This window comes from Leuciscus leuciscus, assembly GCF_965113295.1.
Source record: "Leuciscus leuciscus genome assembly, chromosome: 12".
In the NCBI taxonomy this organism is placed as follows: Eukaryota; Metazoa; Chordata; class Actinopteri; order Cypriniformes; family Leuciscidae; genus Leuciscus; species Leuciscus leuciscus.
Genome location: NC_138736.1, coordinates 2,300,193 through 2,319,686, shown reverse-complemented (window position 1 = coordinate 2,319,686; position 19,494 = coordinate 2,300,193). Strand labels below are relative to the sequence as shown.

Sequence of the window (19,494 nt, the reverse complement as noted above, 5' to 3'; positions counted from 1 at the left end):
AATCAACATTCAAGCAGGAAAACCTGTTCTAGTAGAGCCTGAAAGTAAAAGGGCATTGGCTGGGAAAGCCCATACCGTATACTCCAGAAACCACACAGAGCGTGTAACTCAACTCCATCCATCCACACTTGAGGATTTTAACCACAAATTCACAACCTTCACTTAATGCAGGCTTGGGTTCAAACGCTTAATTGTGTGCAGCATTGACGCCCAGAGTTTGGTGGTTAAAGGACGGCCTTTGATTTTCCCATCTTGCTTCATTGTGTCACCAATAGTTCTGCCCAAGGTCTTAACCTGAGGGTTATTACCCCTCCGACTAGTTTTTTTATTTATTTTGATCCAAAGTGTCATTCTCTGAGCCAAAAAACGAAACTGCATAGGCATGCCAGCAATGAAAGGAACACCAAATGAAACATGTACAGCCCCACAAAATCATTTCCTGAAAGTCATCGCCACAAATAAGATCAGACAGTAGAGATTGAGCTTTATAAATCTCCTCTAAGATGAATCTTGGAAAGAGACTTGGAAAATGTATTGTATTTTAGGGATGTCCAAAGAGGCCAGTGATGCAACAACAGGCTTTAGAGGCCAAGTGTGTGATTCTCGCTCTTATTGTTAAGTGGGATTTTTTTTCCCTTTTTTCAATGTTTTGTTCCTCACACTTCATCCATCTCACAGACGTTCTTGTTACACACTGTCTAATCACTTTAAAGCCACCCACATCAAATAATGCTGCAAACATCGTTCGGTGACATCATGCTCATTAAGATGAAGTGCATCGTTGCGGTCTCCAAACCAAGATTAATGGACTGGTTGTTCGCGGTTTCTGCGTATGATCGATGTATTCTGTTCTTCGCTGACAGGCTATATTTTTACATCTTATATTAAGACACAAGTGCAATACCGACTGTTCAGAAAGAAAGCATTCTTCACTTTCTGTCATACAAAATGTCAAACTTGTCAACACACAGAGAGGAAATAAACTTCCTCGGGATTTGAACAGCCGACGCAAACATGTTGCTGCATAATTTGACTTGTATCTCTGCATATAGTGCTTAAAGGGGTGGTATAATGCCATTTTCACAAGATGTAAAATAACATCTTGTTATGTATGTGTGTGTGAAGTTTTAGCTCAAAATACCCCACAGATATTTTTATATAGCATGAGGGTGAACAAAAACGCACTGTTTTTGTGACTGTTCCTTTAAATGCAAATGAGCTGCTGCTCCCGGCACAGGGGGCGGAGCTTCAAGAGCTTGTGTTCTTTTACCTCACACAGACACACACTGAACATTTCAAAAACTTTCAGCCTTTTGTGTTCAAACCGGAGTCAGACAATGATGGAGAGACTCTAGAAGAAGAGACAACATGTAGAAGCAACAGGACATTTCTGAATGGTTAGTTGATGAATTTATGTAGCTTATGTGTAGTTATCTTTAGTCATTGATTAGCATATTCTGTCTTGATAATCTATAAATCGTGTTCTGGGGGCGGGGTTTATGTAAATTCTAGGGTTGGTGATGTCACTAACCCGGGAGGAAGCTCGTGTAGTCTCTACCAGCCGTTTGTTGTAGTCCTTAAAAAGTGATTTCTTTAAAAGCAAATATCTCCGTTTGCTTTGAACTTTGAGCGTTGTAACTTTGCAGATGTTGTTTATGCTCAAACAGCAACATTACACACTAACTAAAGCTAGAAAAGTCTAATCATAATCAACCACCCCATATAATTTTCACTTCTTCATAGACATTGGTTGGGGAAGATACCACATTTAAATCTTTTTTTTATTAATGTAAATTATTAGAATCTTTTTTTTTACATTTTACATTATTGTTTATTAACATTAAAATTAACATTAAAATTAGACCTGGCACAAAATGCACAAAAAAGAAAGACAAAATGTGACAATACTATATGCTTAATATACATTAAGATTGTGACAAGTGTGCATTAAAACACTGATACTAGCTAGAATATGATCATTCTTTCTAAAATCAATCTTTGTCTCATGCAGTGATGCACATCATAAACCATCTAAATGTGAGCTATAAATTAATTTTGATTGAATGTTAACATGCATACCAATCAATTGTTTTGGGGTCAGTAAGAGTTTTTGAAAGTCATCTCTTCTGCTCTCCAGAGCTGCATTTATTTGATCAAAAATACAGTAAAAAATTGTGAAATATTATTACAATGTAAAATTACCATTTTCTATGTGAATATATAATGAAGTGTAATTTATTCCTGTGATCAAAGCTGAATTTTCAGCATCATTACTCCAGTCTTCAGTGTCACATGATTATTCACAAATCATTCTAATATGATGATTTGATGCTCAAGAAATATTTATGATTATTATCCGTGTTGAAAACAGTTGAGGAAACGTGATATATATATATTTAGGAATCTTTGATAAATAGAAAATAAATAAAAATACCCCATAATTTATTTGAAACTGAAATCTTTTGTAATATTATAAATGTCTTTACTGTCACTTTTGATCAATTTAATGCATTCTTGCAAAAAGAAAAAGAAAAAAGAAAACAACAAACTTTTAAATGATCATGTAAATTGATAGATCCGAAAGTGCTTTTCTAAAGTGTTTGCTATATAAATGTGACTCCCTGTAGACAACCCTGGTTTAAAGCCTTGAAAACTATAATATCTTTATAATTTCTCTGTGATATAAAAGCATGATCAATGCTCTCACACACATAAACACACGACCGGGTGAATCAACACACACCTGCTCATCTCCAGCTTCACCTGAAGGCCGATCTCAAGTCTCTGAGTTCACAGAAGAGCAATAGACTCGCAATCTCATGGAAATGCGTCTCTATAGCATGTATTGTGTTTATCGTGCAATTTGTACGCGAAAATTAGTTTTCATGTGCATGATACACACTTTATTGCACACCACTAATTCTACCCAGACGTATAACACACACACACACACACACACACACACACACACACACACACACACACACACACACACACACACACACACACACACACACACACACACACACACACACACCCCACACCACTACTAAACATACCCATGCATATCATATGCACGTAAAAACTCATTTTCGCGTATAAACTGCAGGATAAACACGTGTGCTATAGAGATGCATTCAGTGTGACCGGGTTGTATATATATAGACTGTTACACTAACGCTGTTGTGTGTCATGATGTGGTCTTTGTTTCAGTCTGAGCTCGAACATCTGTACGGTCAACAGAACACAGTTCATCTAGACTTCTTCTCGCCAGCCTTAATGAACTTTTGCTGAATCACTCCAAGCCTTACTAGGAAAAGCTGTGATGAAAACCGAGATTTATTTGGTGTTGCACAACAGCCCAGGGGAAGCGTTCTGGTGTCCGGTCTTTCTATTTTCCTAATGTGAAATGATGGCAGTTGTGTAGCGTTCCTCACCGGATGATGTTTACACAGAGTAAAGGAGGACGTATGGATGTGTTTGTCTAGATGAAATCTACATTTCTTGAATGAAATGAAGTGTTCATCAGATGAACATGCTCCACAAACCCAAACTGTTGTTCGGCAACACAGACTCAAAGCATCTGTGGTTAAAAAGTATATAAATGTTTATTTTTTTAAAATAAAATGTCCGCTGGTTTGTGTAGATAAGACTCTTATTCCTCGGCTGGATCGTGTCGAGACTTTGAAGCTGCACTGAAACTCACATCTGGACCTGTTGGACCCCATTGAAGACACTATATGGAGAACAATCCTGGAATCTTTTCCTTAATGTCATTTTGACTGAAGAAAGAAAGACATGAACATCTTGGATGGCGTTGGGGAGAGTAAACTATCAGGAAATTGTAATTCTGAAGTGAAATAATCCTTTAAATAAACCACCTTTAAAACGGGTCATTTAAAACAGAGGCTCAGAATGAGGGTTGAGATTAGACAGAAGAAGCACATCATTTTTTTTTCAGTACAGAAAGCCCAAACACAGGCGTTTTACAGTAGAGGAGCGGAAACACAACACCCGAGTGCTATAATTCACGTGCCATAGGGGTCCGTGTGTCACAGCAAAGCTGAACTCCTCGCCAGAGACTGAAAATAAAAGCGTTATATACTGTTTCCTCTCCGAGGCTGAGGGACATGTCAGAGCTCCTCGTGTGTGATGAGCGTGAGGACCAGCGTTACACACACTCCTGTATATATGGCCTTTAATACACACAGAGCAAACACTCGACAATCCGGCAGCGCCGACATTTCTTTCATTTGCTACTGTGGAATTTAAGGAAAGCATAATAAATATCCAGAAGACACTGACAGTTACGCTGCAAAAAATGAAGTTCTTCCTCTGTATTTCTCTCTTGTTTTCCAGTACAAACACCGAAACATTCTGAAGGCGAGACACTGTTTCATGCATCTGTCAGGTCTGAGATTTGGGGATTTTTAGGCTTTTTAAAAGTTTTTTAAAGTTTTTATTTTTATTTATTTTTTACGTTGTTTTTAAACACTTTTAACTGTATCTTTTAGAGCACTTTATCTATGTGCATCTGTAGATTTATATCTTTAAAGACCGTTTTCTCTAAACGAGTTTTTCCTCCTACATTGAGCCAGAAATCTCTTACACACACCAAACTTTACAGTTTTATTCTCATCTATATTATGAAGGTTTTTACAGAGGAGTTTGTTCATATATAATTTTCTTGATTTTATACAACATTTTATCCCTACAAAAATTGAGAACATATTTTTTTCTGGCTGTTGACAGTGTTTTCTGATCGAAACATCGAGAAATCAAAAATCCCCTCAGTAAAAAACTTTGACTAATATGTCAACAAAATCAAACGAATTTTAAACCCGACATCATCCAATGTTCAGATGTTTGTTTTATAAATGTATGCGAATGAGTGCATATTTAATTAGATAATGCCTCATTTGCATATTTAAACATAACATTTCAGAAAACTTGTAATACTTTTTATTTTATAAATTTTTTGCACTTATTAATGTAATCAATCAACTGGGGAAGTGTGTTGATATCTATTAGTTGTTTTGTTTTGTTTTTTTACCTGGGCTGTCTTGCCTTAAATACAAGAGATATTTACTGGAGAAACAAATTGATTGAAGATGTTTTATGAAAAATGGCTTAAAGGTTTCATCTCGCAGGCGAAAGCAACAAATGCTATATTTCACTGTTACTTCTTTTTGACCTCATTTGGAAATAACCTTGAGCAAATCATGTACAAAAGTTGGCTGTCAATAAAACAGACCTTTGAAATGTGTGTGTGTGTGTGTGTGTCGTTTTGCTGACAGCGCTTTGGAAGAAGCCTGTGATATTGATAGTACACACTTTAAATGCTTTAGCAGAGAATTCACAGCCTACAGTGTGTGTGTTTGTGCCAAAACCACCGTACAAAATTCACACCAGACACAGCTGAAGAAACCTCTGCTAAATCTGTGGATCTCAGACTTGGCTGGATGAAAGAGTTATTAAATCAATATTGTTTCATCTGCTTCAAGGACAAACATATACAGCCGCAATTAAACCTCTTCAGGACCTGAAAAGCAGACAGATGCTGTATAACCTCACACGTGTCTGTGCAGAAACACTCAATACTGGACTGTGGCATTACCATGTTTCAGTGTCTATATGCTCTATTGAAGACACACAGATTTGACTGAGGTGCTTTCAGTTTTAAAGTATCTTAATAAATACTTTAATCTGAAAATGAACCAAAACACACATATACACACACACACACACACACACACACACACACACACACACACACACACACACACACACACACACACACACACACACACACACACACACACACACACACACACACACACACACACACACACACACACACACACACACCCAGGTTAACCAGCAAGACTTGGTGAATCCGCTGCACTGGTAAACACTGTGTCTCTGCTGGCACAAACCAGTCTGGACTGAGCTGGTCTCCGCTGGTCTTTAGCAGGGATACACACACTCCACTCCATCAGTATACACACACACTTCACCCCATCAATACACACAGCAGTGTAAACACAGGGAGTCTGGGAGTCTGTCAGTGCTGTGGGCATTGGCTCCGGGTCAGTGGCGTCCGGCCCAGGAATATGAACAAGACCCCCCACCCCCCCATGACCCCATTCCTCAGGGAAAACACGGCTCTGGATCCCGGATACTGACCCACACACACTCTCAGAGGAGAAGCTGCTCTACTTCAATAGTCCACTTTAGACATTATTCTAACTATATCGTCACTGTCGAGCGGAAACATTGTATCTCCGTATTTTGTCACTTTTACTTTTTCCTCATAAATCGTCACTATTGCGTTGGTCATCCTTTACGACTGGCTGTGTGTTCTGCACATATTTAACCAATTAAAGTATTAAAAAGAGCAAAAGAGCTAGTGATTAAACCGCGTAACTCCATTGGCTCTTCAAACTGTCAGTCAAACCTCATAACTCCGCCCACCTCTATCATGACACATTCTGGAGCGTCTCTGCTTGATTGCAATGCAAGGGTAAATAAATACATAATTTTCTTTACCCAGAAACACTATCTTTATAAAGGCTAATGTTTTATGTATTTGAGGAGCGAAGAAGAGTATCCAGCATTTGTCAGAGTCAGAGCCAATAGTGTCTTAAACAGCCTGTATGAAGCACTTCATCTTTAATAACATGAGATTTTGGCCAAATGACAGAAAAAACTGAGCGCCCACATATAGCTACAGTGAACCGTATAAGCTGTAAATGGACATAATGCACTTATTACTGCCTCTAAAGACGGACAATACACGCATGTCTGATATTTGCTGGTCAAAAACATCATAACTCCATTTAAGCTTAATTTTGGTCAAATGTTAATAATATAATGACACATGCAAGTGTCTGACCATATATAACACCACAATATCAACTCAGATGTCACAGTGTTTAATCATTTAAAAAATACAGTGTTTTTTTCCATTTCCTGAAAAGTAGCGGTTCCGTCAGGCAATTTAGGGGTTCCCATCACGGGATTATTTTATAGATTTAGTTTTAATTAATACATTTTTTATTTTGATAAAATTTTATGAATAAAGCAGCTTTTTTTTAAATAAAAATTAAACATGAGAATATTATGCATCATAATTTAAGACATTTCTCCTTATATAGAATCTTTTTAAATTCAAGAACCCTTAGAGTTCCAAATAGAACGCGACTGACACATTGTATCCTCAATAACTTTTCTTGTTGCGCCACCGAAACAAAACACTCTCGCAAATTCCAGCTCGCATAAAATTGTGCCCATTATGAAAATAATCTAATTCATTTTGAATTACGGTTAAATATCATTTTTCAGCTTTTGCTTAAGTGGAGTAGCTGGATAAAATGCTTCTGCTCGGCAGGAGATTGGCAATATACTGTAAGTTATGATCATATTCAATACAGTGATGTCGAGCGCTGTACAGGTGCCAAGAGAACATTACCAGTGTTGAGCTTTTGAAGCAATCACTCTCAAGATCCATTTAACTGATTATTACACTTCCCGAAATGAAATCGCTTTAGGATTCATAAGTAGTGTAAACACGAGTGTAATACGAGCTGGTGTTTATCAGCAGAATCTGCAACAGGCAAGAAATGAAATACACAATATAAATGGTGTAATGGGAGTTTTTCCTCATTCTTCATGTTAGTTTTCTCTCTTCTTTTTGCCTTGCTTCAGTTTTCTTATCCAGATTAGACTATTTTATCTACATCATCTGTGGACCGTCTCAGTCTCAGTTTCGTTTTGACTGGTGAACAACAGACAGCGTTTGATTTATTAGGGATTTTGCAATCATTTGTTTGCATCAGTCATGATGGACGTGCGGTGGATCTGATGAAACAATGCATCCATTCAGCCCTGAATATTAATATAATATATATAATCAATCAAATACACCCGCAACGACAACACTGGAAAATATCAAATGCTCTGGATAAAGATCTAAGACATCTAGGTTACATATGTAACCCTGAACTGCCTATTTATGTATTTATTTATGATGTTTTTAAGTATGAAATGGACTCTTTCTCTGCCTCCAGGTATTATAAACCTACTTGTATAAACTGTGAGACCTCATGATGACAGATAAACATTTTTACATGCATCTTTCTGTACATGTGCGATATATCACTCTTATGTATTTCTGTGCATACTTTTAATATTATATTTTCTAGTGAGTGTGTGTCACAGTCATTGATCATGTTCACAATTGCTGTCATGGTCTGTGTGTTCAGTTTTCCAGAAAACAGTTGTAGTTTCCACTACATAAGCGTAAGAAGTGTGTATCGGGCAGCGCTGTGGTCAGTTAGCGCCACCGAGGCATATCACATTTCCTAGATAACTGGACCTGAGGTTTACCAAAAGAATGCACAAGACCTGGAAAAAATATATATTTGGAAAGATTGTTTTCTCCATGCCAGAGTCAGATTTTCATCTGGTCTCAGTGTTTACACTTGAGGATATCTAAATCTACACTTGATTTTTTTGCTGAAATATTCTTGACTTAAATTCATATTGTAGTACAGAGGTTAAAAATACACGCACACACACACGCACACGCACACACACACACACACACACACACACACACACACACACACACACACACACACACACACACACACACACACACACACACACACACACACACACACACACACACACACACACACACACACTGTTTGTATACACACACACTTTTGGATGGTAGTTATTCATATTTACATTATCAGAATAATATATAAAAAGTGACTGAATTTGACCAAGGAGTAAAAATGATCTCAGTTTAATCGTAACATTAGAGATTTACTATTGAAATCATTAAAGTGTCAAATCTAATATGCATTTGTAATATTACAGTCTAATAATGCTGACTGATTTGCTGGATCACACCTCTCACACCCCTCATATACCCCGCATTAATACGCCCGGTCCTGCATGCCGAAACTTGGTAACGCGAAGAAGAAAAAAATAGATGGTCATTATAAGAAATGAATTGTTGTGAGCAGCGTCTAGATTCAGCCAAGAGCTCTCTCACCTCAGCCTTTACCCTCAGTGCAGTTTGGAAATCATTAGGACTAAAGAAAGGTAATAAACTTGACAGTTAGTCCTTTTCATGATTTAGGTTTTGGGATTACGCTCCACTATTTCTGTGTGCAATTACTTCTGTTCTAAAGCTTTAAACGCAGTGCAAACATTTCCTGACGGACTGGAAAGTCTCCATGTTGGTTCTGACAAATAGAAATGCTTGTGCATCGTAATATGTTAAGCTCTAAATTATCCTTTGTGGATTCATGCACACGCTTGCAGAATTTTAATGTGCTTTTATGAGCCATGTCTCCAATATGTATGTGTGTGTGTGTGTGTGTGTGTGTGTGTGTGTGTGTGTGTGTGTGTGTGTGTGTGTGTGTGTGTGTGTGTGTGTGTGTGTGTGTGTGTGTGTGTGTGTGTGTGTGTGTGTGTGTGTGTGTGTGTGTGTGTGTGTGTGCGTGTGTGCATATGTACAGTATGTGTGCATGAATTGAGCACAACTGGATCCTGATATGCTGGAGTTCCCGCCAAGCTTTGTAAGGGATTATTTTCTTGTCTTCAAGTCATTCCAAACATGTCTGATTTATTTTTCTGTGCAACACAAAAGAAGATTTTCTTTTTTAAGAGTCACAATGCATCCAAAATGGCATATTGTGTAGTAGGGACTACATTTGGTTAAAAACGTGCTTTGTGACGTTCTATAGAGTGTGAGCGTAATCCATATGTACTATTCTGTCATTATTAGGTGTTTTTCACCCACTGTTTTTTTTAATACTTTGTATTCTGAGAACATATACTGTTTTCGCATACTATTTAATTGGATTTTGGATGAAGTGTCAGTGTGTTTTTTTGTCAGTGGGGTCCAGTGTTGTTTTGGACCCCATTATGTTTCATTGTAAACTGCAAAAAGAGTTTGTGTTCCAGTACAGATATCTAAATATTCTTAATAAATCACAATACATTTACTTGAGAAGCAAAGTGATGTACGATATTAAAGTCCCCCTGTGGTGAAAATCCAGCTTTTAATGTTGTTTATGTGTCATTGTGGTGTTTTTAATCTGCTTTAAGACAAACCATGTGTAAGTTCATAAGTCGACACCATTGCTGAGTATTTCCTCCTTAAAACTGCAGTGAACCAAAGACAGTCTCAAAAACACGCTTTGAAATCGCTGGTGTTTCTGACGTCACAAACTACCTTGTAACCAATCAGATCAACGTGTGATCGTCAACCAGTGGATCTCTGAGCTGAGTGAGTGAGTGGAGGCGGGGCTCATTTGCATATTCATAGAACCGCGTATACTAAATGAGCCAAGGGTGTCGAGTTACATTCAAGATATTTTAAGGCATTTTTCATGTTAAAAACGTTTAAATATGTCATTTTGGTGATCAAAGATGAGTTTTAAGGAATACAATGATTGACTATGAAGACTTTAAGTCTTGGTTTCTGAAATAAAAACTATTCAAAATATTTCGATTTGTGTTCCACAGAATAAAGTCACACCGGTCTGTAATGACACACTGTAAGGGATGTAAAGATAAATGTAATCTAATCAATGATAATACATGTTATAAATGTAAATGATGACAGAATGTTCATTTTTGTGTCAACTAGCCTGTAACTAACTTACCCTTTACCTTCCTCTTCAAAAGAAAAACGAAAGCAAAACACAAACCACACTGGAACAGCATAAAAATTCCTTCGCATAAAGAAAAATCAGGCTGTGAACATTTAAAAGCGACTGTACTAGATAAAGCATATCTTCATAGTGCATCTACTGGTTGTGCTTTTTATAAGCACAAACTAAAAAGGTTCTCAAGTCGGAATCTGAAGGTCTAATCTGAATTTCCAGAAGTAGCAACCTCTTGCACACTTTGTGTTGGGCCACAGAAAGGGTCAGTATTCTCAAGAGGCAGTGAGTGATTACCACAGCATAACCGTTCGAGAGAACACATCTATTTTTAGAGATGAGAATGTTGATTAGATTCCTGAAACTCTCCACTACAGGCCGGCCAAGTGTGCAGGCCTGCTGAGATACACACATCTGAGGTGTGTGTGTAGCCGAACACCTGCCTGTGTGTGTGTGTGTGTGTGTGTGTGTGTGTGTGTGTGAAGAGTCAAAGAATACACACACACACACACACACACACTATATTATAGACTTCAAAATCATCATATTAGAATGATTTCTGAATGATCATGTGACACTGAAGACTGGAGTAATGATGCTGAAAATTCAGCTTTGAACGCATGAATAAATTCCTTTTTAAAATATATGACAGTAGAAAACAGTTATTTTAAATTGTAATAATATTTCAGAATATTACTGATTTTACTGTATTTTTGATTAAATAAATGCAGCTTTGGTGAGCAGAAGACACTTAAATCTTACCGAACCCAAAACTTTTGAACGGTACTCTGTATAAAAACCTAAAATCAAAGTGTATGTATCTTTTGTGTACCTATCTTTAACTAGGGGTGTAACAATAAATTGTGTCACAATAATATCGCAATACAAAAATGCATCAATATGTATTGTGGATAGTTCACCCAAAATAAAAATTACTGTGAGAGAAAGAATTCAAGTTTACAGAGTTTTAGTGTAAGTACTACATTAAACTACTATATATAATGTTGGATATAAAGTTCAAGTCTATTCATTTACACCCACAATGTAACACCAAATTTAGCATTTTAATCAACAGTACATTTTTTGATAACCTTTTACCATATGTCTTGGAGTATGGCAATAATATCGTATCGTGAGTTCAGTATCGTGATATATGTATCGAATCGTGACATGAGGGGATCGTTACACCCCTATCTTTAAAGGGGTCATGACATGAGAAACCAAATTTGCCTTGATGTTTTGGTATATAAGAGGTCTTTGTACCATTAAAAGTTCCTGCAAGTTTCATAGCTTAAGACGTCCTCCCCATTATAAACCAAGCATTTATTTACTCAAGCTCTAATGACAGCTCGTTGGGGATCCATGGTAAGAAGTGATGTCACGGTATGAGGTGACGTACCAGTCGTTTGCATATGACCGCCTCCAGCGCGAGACAACTACGCCTCTTTTCGCCTCTTTTCGCATCATACTCCACAGGTGTTCAGTGGACGTGCAGCGAGTGTCTGTTTACAGAAGATCGCGATGACGCAGATGTGCTGATCCTGGCTGTGGACAAACAAGATGTTTGAATTCGCTGCCGAACGATCCAGACGTCAGGGAAAAATGGATGCAGTTTATTCTTTGCGGACGTCCCAGTCACGACGGTGTTCATTTAAGTGTGTGTTCTCTATATTTCTAGGATGACTGTTTTGAGAACAAATCGCAGTGATGCTGGCTTTGCCAGAAAACCTTTGCTTAAAGATCAGGCCGTGCCGACTATTCTGGGCCCAACGACGCCGCCGCAAACTGTAAGTAATGTATTTCATCTTAAAACTACTTTTAGCCAATGACGTTAGCCAATCATAACAGTGGGCGTTACCGCTGAACTCTTAAAGGGGAAACACCCCCAAAACAGACTGTTTGAATCAGAGGATGAGAAACAGGGTGGGAAAAGGTCATAAATCACTACAATATTTTGTTTGTTTTTATCCAAAAAACTATAGTAATACTATAATTGCACCTAAGGGAACATAATAAAACAAAAACAAAAACCATGTCATGTCCCCTTTAACATACAGTAAATGTAACTTTGAGTGCAATGACAAGATGTGTAACTGGCTGTGGCAAATAAACAACAAATACTACAAATAACTACAAATAACTACAAATAAACTACAAATACTACAAATAACTACAAATACTACAAATAACTACAAATAACTACAAATACTACAAATAACAAATAACTACAAATAAACTACAAATACTACAAATAACTACAAATAACTACAAATACTACAAATAACTACAAATAACTACAAATACTACAAATAACTACAAATAAACAACTACAAATACTACAAATAACTACAAATAACTACAAATAACTACAAATAAACTACAAATACTACACATAACTACAAATAAACAACTGCAAATAGACTACAAATAAACTACAAATACTACAAATAACTACAAATAAACAACTACAAATATATATATATATCATTATACATGAATGCATATGCATTTTATAATACATATGCATTATACTCACACTCTGTAATACATTAAGAATAATGGAGAAGAGACAGTACCTGTAATTGTGTTTTTCACTGTCGATGTGGAAACTGTCGTACTGGGAGAAGGCCTGGTGTCCGTCCCAGTCGCTCAGCTCCACACGCAGGCCGAACTGCCTCTGATTGGTCAGAACGTGAACGAACTCGTTTCCCAGCCAGTGTTCGGCTGACACACTCCCGAAGCCCTAGCAGAGAGAGAGAGAGAGGGTCGAGTGAGGGTCAGGTTAACCATCGACTCGGGTCACGGGAGGCCTTGGATGAGACAGTGGGAAAGGAAACCCTGTCCAAGATATTTCAAGCCTAATAGAATCAACACAGGGAATGAATTCCACAATTCATCATTTTCTGGAGATAATAATTACAGATTTCCAGAAATCTTTGACACACGAGGGGTATCAATAACCACTGGTCCGTTTCTGAGCCTGAATGTTCAACGGCTGCATCAGATCTGGAGAGACTGTGAGAAAACACTCTACATTATGACATCTACAGGACTAATTTATGATTTTTTTGTGCAATGCCAATGAAAAATGCAGAACTGTGTATATAGCATATAATTAAACATGTGCATGACTTGAGTCTCGATGAGAAGGAGTGTGTTCTCTCTTGTAATTCCTATGCACACAAACACACAGACCATTTAACAGTCTGGTTTTTGCTTCCAAAAGATGTTTTGGACGAGTTTTCATGTGTGTAATGGATCCATTGAGCTCTAAACAGCTGGAGAAAGGCTTCTGAAACATGTCATAATGCAGTGCTGGAGCTGACAGTAATAATTACAGTGCGGCGTAACAGAACCAATACAAGCCTTTAATGAGGAACATCTGTAATCAGTAAAGCTTTCTCTGCATTCCTCTCTGCGTCAGCCGAATCAACACATTACCAGAGATCACCAGATTTAACATGCGCTTCCATCACTTATTATCATGCAATTTCTTTCCTATTTGATTTTTGACATAATGTAGCTCTATAAACAAAAATAAAAAGGATAAATTTAAAAAAGGATAAATAAAAGCAGTAGAAATCACGAATGATAGTCAGATTTTAGCACGTTTGTCACCATCACATAATATTTTATTTTTTATTTTTTATTTATGGTACAAATTTTCCCATTAGATTTTTTGACATAAATTAGCTCTGATGACACAAATAAAACAAATAAACAAACAAATACATACATACATAAAAAAAACAAAAAAAAACACAAGTGCAGGATGGATTTTAACAGTTTTTTTTTTCATTTGATTTTTTGACAAAAAATTGCTACAATAAAATAAAATAAAATGATATTTAAAAATCATAATTTTTTTATGTTGATTATTTTTTATTTCAGTTTTAGGCTTAGTTTTATTTATTTCCAGTTAATAATTTTAGTGCTTCAACAAGGCAACTTTTTAAAAAGTTTTATTTAATATTTACATTATTTCAATGAACAGAAATGTTTTCAATAGTTTTAATTAACGATTATTATAACCCTGGTTATTTATGCGCTAGGCGAAGTGAAGATGATCTGACTCATGTTGCGTTACAGTAATGATTAATTCCTGGCTCGTGGGAGCCGGTGATTAATGAGCAGTAAATATGAGACACATATGAGGGTCTTTACCCTCTGAAAACCCTGGTAAAGTGTGTGAAACCTGACGTGTTTTGCGTAACCTGCGTGTGTTGGTGTTGCTGGGTTGAACTGATCGTCCCTGAGAAGCTTTCTCGACACGAGAGCGTTTCACACGCAGAAACCGCATCGTTCCCTACAGTGTGTGAACACAGTGAGTAATGTGGAGGAACAGTTGATATCCAATCCTCTAAAACAGGGAGTTCTCGAGTGTGTGGTGTTCTGTGCAACACAACATCGGCGTCTCAACAACTCACTCGGTTGCTATGTTTCAGAGGAACACTGCCAAAACCTGGAACAATTCTTTCCATAGTTTAAATATCTGATTCCATTCTGATGAAGAGTTTCACCCATCTTCCTTTGGGAAAGTGTTTGGGGAAAGAGAAATATAAGCGCTGATGGAGCTGATAGGGATTGGCTGGAGCGGATACTCCTATGAGGAGAGGTGAACTTATTCCAATACTTCATTAGATCCAAACCAGGGAATACAAAACTACAAATAAAAACTGAGTGAGGAGTGGAATGACTGAGTTTATGCAACTCAGCCTCAGAGGTCCAGGTCAAGACATGCTGTAATTCATCACATCCAATATTAGAAGAAGAGGCATGTCATCAGATCCAGTCAGTCATCATGTGTTATTCTGAGGGCAGGTGGATCTATTCTCTCTCTGCCTCTGTGTCTGAGCACTGAACATGTTGCTATTCTTAACACAGCGCAACACAGATGAACGTTTGGATCTTTTTGTCCTACGTTTGGAATAAGCATATTTGAGCTTTGATGTTAGTGGCAAGGCCAGCACTGCATATCATTTCATTTGCATTATGTGTATGTTACAGTATGTTTGCTAGCTATCGGGTGTGACAGCATGTCAGAAAGTTCTGCAAACACTTATAAAAAATAACAACAATAATTATAAAAAATAAATAAATAAATAAAAAATGACATTAAAATTCTGCTAAGTTTGTGATTACTTTATATATAATACCAAAGACAAAATGCAAAAATAAAATAAAATCATAACAATTTTTTTTTTTAAATACAGCTAGGATGATTACTTTCACTTCTATAAAAAAAATAAAAAAATAAAAAGCATTAAACCAAAGGCAAAAAAAAATTTTAACAAGTAAAATAACATTTTAAATGCAGTTAAGGTTGTGATTACTTTCACTTCTATTAAAAAATAAATATATATATAAAAAATAAATAAAAATAAAAATAAAATAATAATAATAAAAAAAATCAGTAAAACAAACGCACATAAAAGTCTGTGTATGGAAACAGCTACGCAGTGTGTGAGATAGACTTGTATGTAAACCTATAGATGTAAACTAATAGACTAGTTAGCGTATGCAACGGAATACAGCATCACGTCTGAAAGTTAGCATGAGTGTCATAACTGTGTCGAGAAAACAAATCCAGCACTGACGTCCCACTTTATACGACTTCTGGGTTTTATAATGCTCATTTTTTTCCAATAAAGAATAAGACTGACTATAACAATGACTATATGTGTCATGCAAACTATCATTCTGAAGGCTAGGAAGAATCCCGTCATCCATGGTTATCCTTCACTCTTCTGAGAGTTAATCAGAGACAGATGAACAAAGAAGATATATGGTACATATGCACAGCTTTAAAGAGAGAGAGAGAGAGAGAGAGAGAGAGAGAGATGAAGATCATGCGAATCGTTACAGGAAGAGTCAACCTGAGGTTAGTGGGAAGGATTCTGGCTTTACGCACCATTTTATATTCTTTCCATGTTCTTTGGAAGTCCACGCTTCCATCTTCACGTCTCTGGATGACGGTCCAGCCTCCGCCTGCAGACTCCATGTTGCAGAACACCTGTTCAGAGACACACACACATCACACACACACACACACACACACACACACACACACACAACCGTTTATCTTGACCTTATGGATCCGCATATCCTTATAACAACATCAGAGTGATTAGACAGTGATTAGAGGAGAGGAGCAGACCTGAGATCAAACCTGGGTGAAATCGAGCACAGTCACCTCACACACACACACACACACACACACAGCTGAACACACACACACCAACCTGGTTGCAATTACTCCAGTATCACTGGCTGGAGCAACACTGAAAGCAGATATTCAGGGGCATGTTTATATATTCACAGCCTTTAACACACACATTCACACTGTAAAAGGTGAAAAAAATTGCACTTCTACCTCACCTGTCACAATATTCCTCATTATAATAATTCATACGCAGAATAAAGGGGCGGGGTCTGGTTGAGTTAGTTAGAAGTGTGTTAAACTGGCGGTTATGGTAAGGGGCGGGACATTTCCCAAACACAACCAATCACAACACACTGCTCCAGCCGACCAATCAGAGCACAGTGTGCTTTTCAGAAGGAGGGGCTTCATAGAGACAGGAAGTAAACAGAGCGTTACTGACAGACTGGGAAGAGAGGAGCCGCAACAATGGAGAATATGAGGAGAATAATCAACATTCAAGCAGGAAAACCTGTTCTAGTAGAGCCTGAAACTACATCAAGACTTTATTATGCATAAAAGGGCATAATATGTTATTTTTATTAATGACTTTTGTTGGTCTATAATACAGTCAGTTTGATTGAGTCATATTAAATATTTTTGGATAGAATAAAATTAGTTACTTGACTAAAAGGGGATGAATTATCCCTCTCTATTATATATAGCGAGAAGTGTCGAAAATTGGCCGTGGGTGTGTTCTCATATCAAAAAAATAATGCAAAATAAAATTATAATACAAAAATAATTCAAAAAAATGTAAATAAAAATAAAAACAAAATAAAAACAGTAAAACAAATGCAAAATAATAAAATAATAAAATAAAAAAACTAAATAAATTGAATTCAGTTAAAATGCTGCTAAGATTGTTTTTACTTTCACCTCTATTAAAAAAAGTTTTAAAAAAATGCAAAATGCAAAAAATAAATAAATAAATAAATAAATGCAGCCAAGGTTGCGATTACATTCACTTATATTTCATATAATATTTCAGTAAAACAAATGCATAATACAAATAATTAAATAGAATTCTTTGACTGTGTGATCCTATGTGCAATTTTGTGATTTTTGCAAAACATGACATTTTTTATGACATTTACATGACTTTTACGTGACTTCTGTGTTTTTGTTTAGTTTTTAATATGAAATTGGGATTGGATTCCTACCTTTTTCGTCTCTTGTGGGCTAATGTTGATCGTGTAAACTCCATTTTTCTGGAATCCGGCTTGGTAGAGGTCGGCACAGTCCCGAAACTTCCTCTCCTCGTCAGCTTGCTTTGTGCTGTTTGGCACCACTGAATACACACAGAAAACATGTCAGAACCAGCAAAAACATAAACCACCAGCGAAATAATAAATCAGGCTGTTTATATTGGTACACACACAACGGAAAGCACCTCTGGATCTGCACTGAACAAATAAATCAGATTCACTCACTCTCTCACTCATATTCAGCCAAACAGAACATTTTCAACAAGACAGCGATGATGCAGACACACAGCCTCCTGAAAACCTGGCAGCTGACAGCTATTTGACAAGCGCTGGTTTTAATTTAATTTAATTTAATTTAATTTAATTTAATTTAATTTATTTTATTTTATTTTATTTTATTTTATTTTATTTTATTTTATTTTATTTTATTTATTTTATTTATTTTATTTATTTTATTTATTTTATTTATTTTATTTATTTTATTTATTTTGCATTTATTTTGTGCATTTCTTTCACTTCTTTTAATAGTAATCACAACCTTAGCTGCATTTTAATTTAATTTATTTTGTTTTTAACACAGAAGAGGCTTATTTATGAATGAATAATTGTGATTGGCAATGCGTAAACAGTATTTATTTCTTCATCTTCTGTCAGCATGTGTATAAAACTCTCTGTATCTAATATCGGTTTCATGCTACAAACCCATTCAAACAGATCAAAATATAGCAGAAAATATCAATGTTGTAAAGTATTGCTCGCTGTGGGATAAATCACATGTAACCCCTTCAAAAACATATACTGAGTTAATGGAATAAATAACACAGGGCAAATTCAAAATATTGTATCATTTTTCATGCAATATTTCCAATCTGGATGGAATTATTATGAGATTAAAAAGGACAGCAAGTACATTGGTGCGTTATCAACATAATCTTCTTCCAGTGACTGACATTTTTCCGAGTGTGAAAGTGTTTTAATCAAAGCGTGGATCTCTGGACTCCGACAGCTGCGTCTCTCTACATCTGCACACAATTACAACGCCGATATTTTGAAACCAAGCAAGAGTCTGCGGACAAAATACTACAAGCTATAAATTTCAAGTTCCTGTTATAACAAGTGGTTTATATTTACCCACCGTGTCCCAGTTATATAGAAGGACATTCCTTCCGATTCCCCTCTCCTCTTTCCTTTCACTGTGAAAGATCTGAGTTTTCACACTAGTGCTGTTTCTTTTATTAACAAGACAAAGAAATAGACCAATGACATATCCAAACAAGTACACACAGAGGGGAGAAAAGAAGAAAAAGAGGAGAAAAAGAGCAATATATATATATAGGTAGAGTAATAATTTTAATGAATAGGTTATTCCAGTGTGATATAACAACATTTTTGATTATAT

The 19,494-nt window shown here is 36.4% G+C and overlaps 1 protein-coding gene across 1 annotated transcript in view; it reads right to left on the bottom strand.

Annotated features, from left to right (window-relative positions):
• The window catches only part of angpt1 (angiopoietin 1), a 70,413-nt gene that overhangs the window by 5,845 nt on the left and 45,074 nt on the right, over window positions 1–19,494 (bottom strand). The window contains exons 5-7 of the mRNA XM_082185908.1: window positions 18,051–18,178; window positions 16,600–16,701; window positions 13,265–13,431 (exon numbers count right to left, since the gene is read on the bottom strand). Coding sequence (XP_082042034.1) covers window positions 13,265–13,431; window positions 16,600–16,701; window positions 18,051–18,178 — 397 coding nt within the window. The remainder of the gene's footprint in view (window positions 1–13,264; window positions 13,432–16,599; window positions 16,702–18,050; window positions 18,179–19,494) is intronic.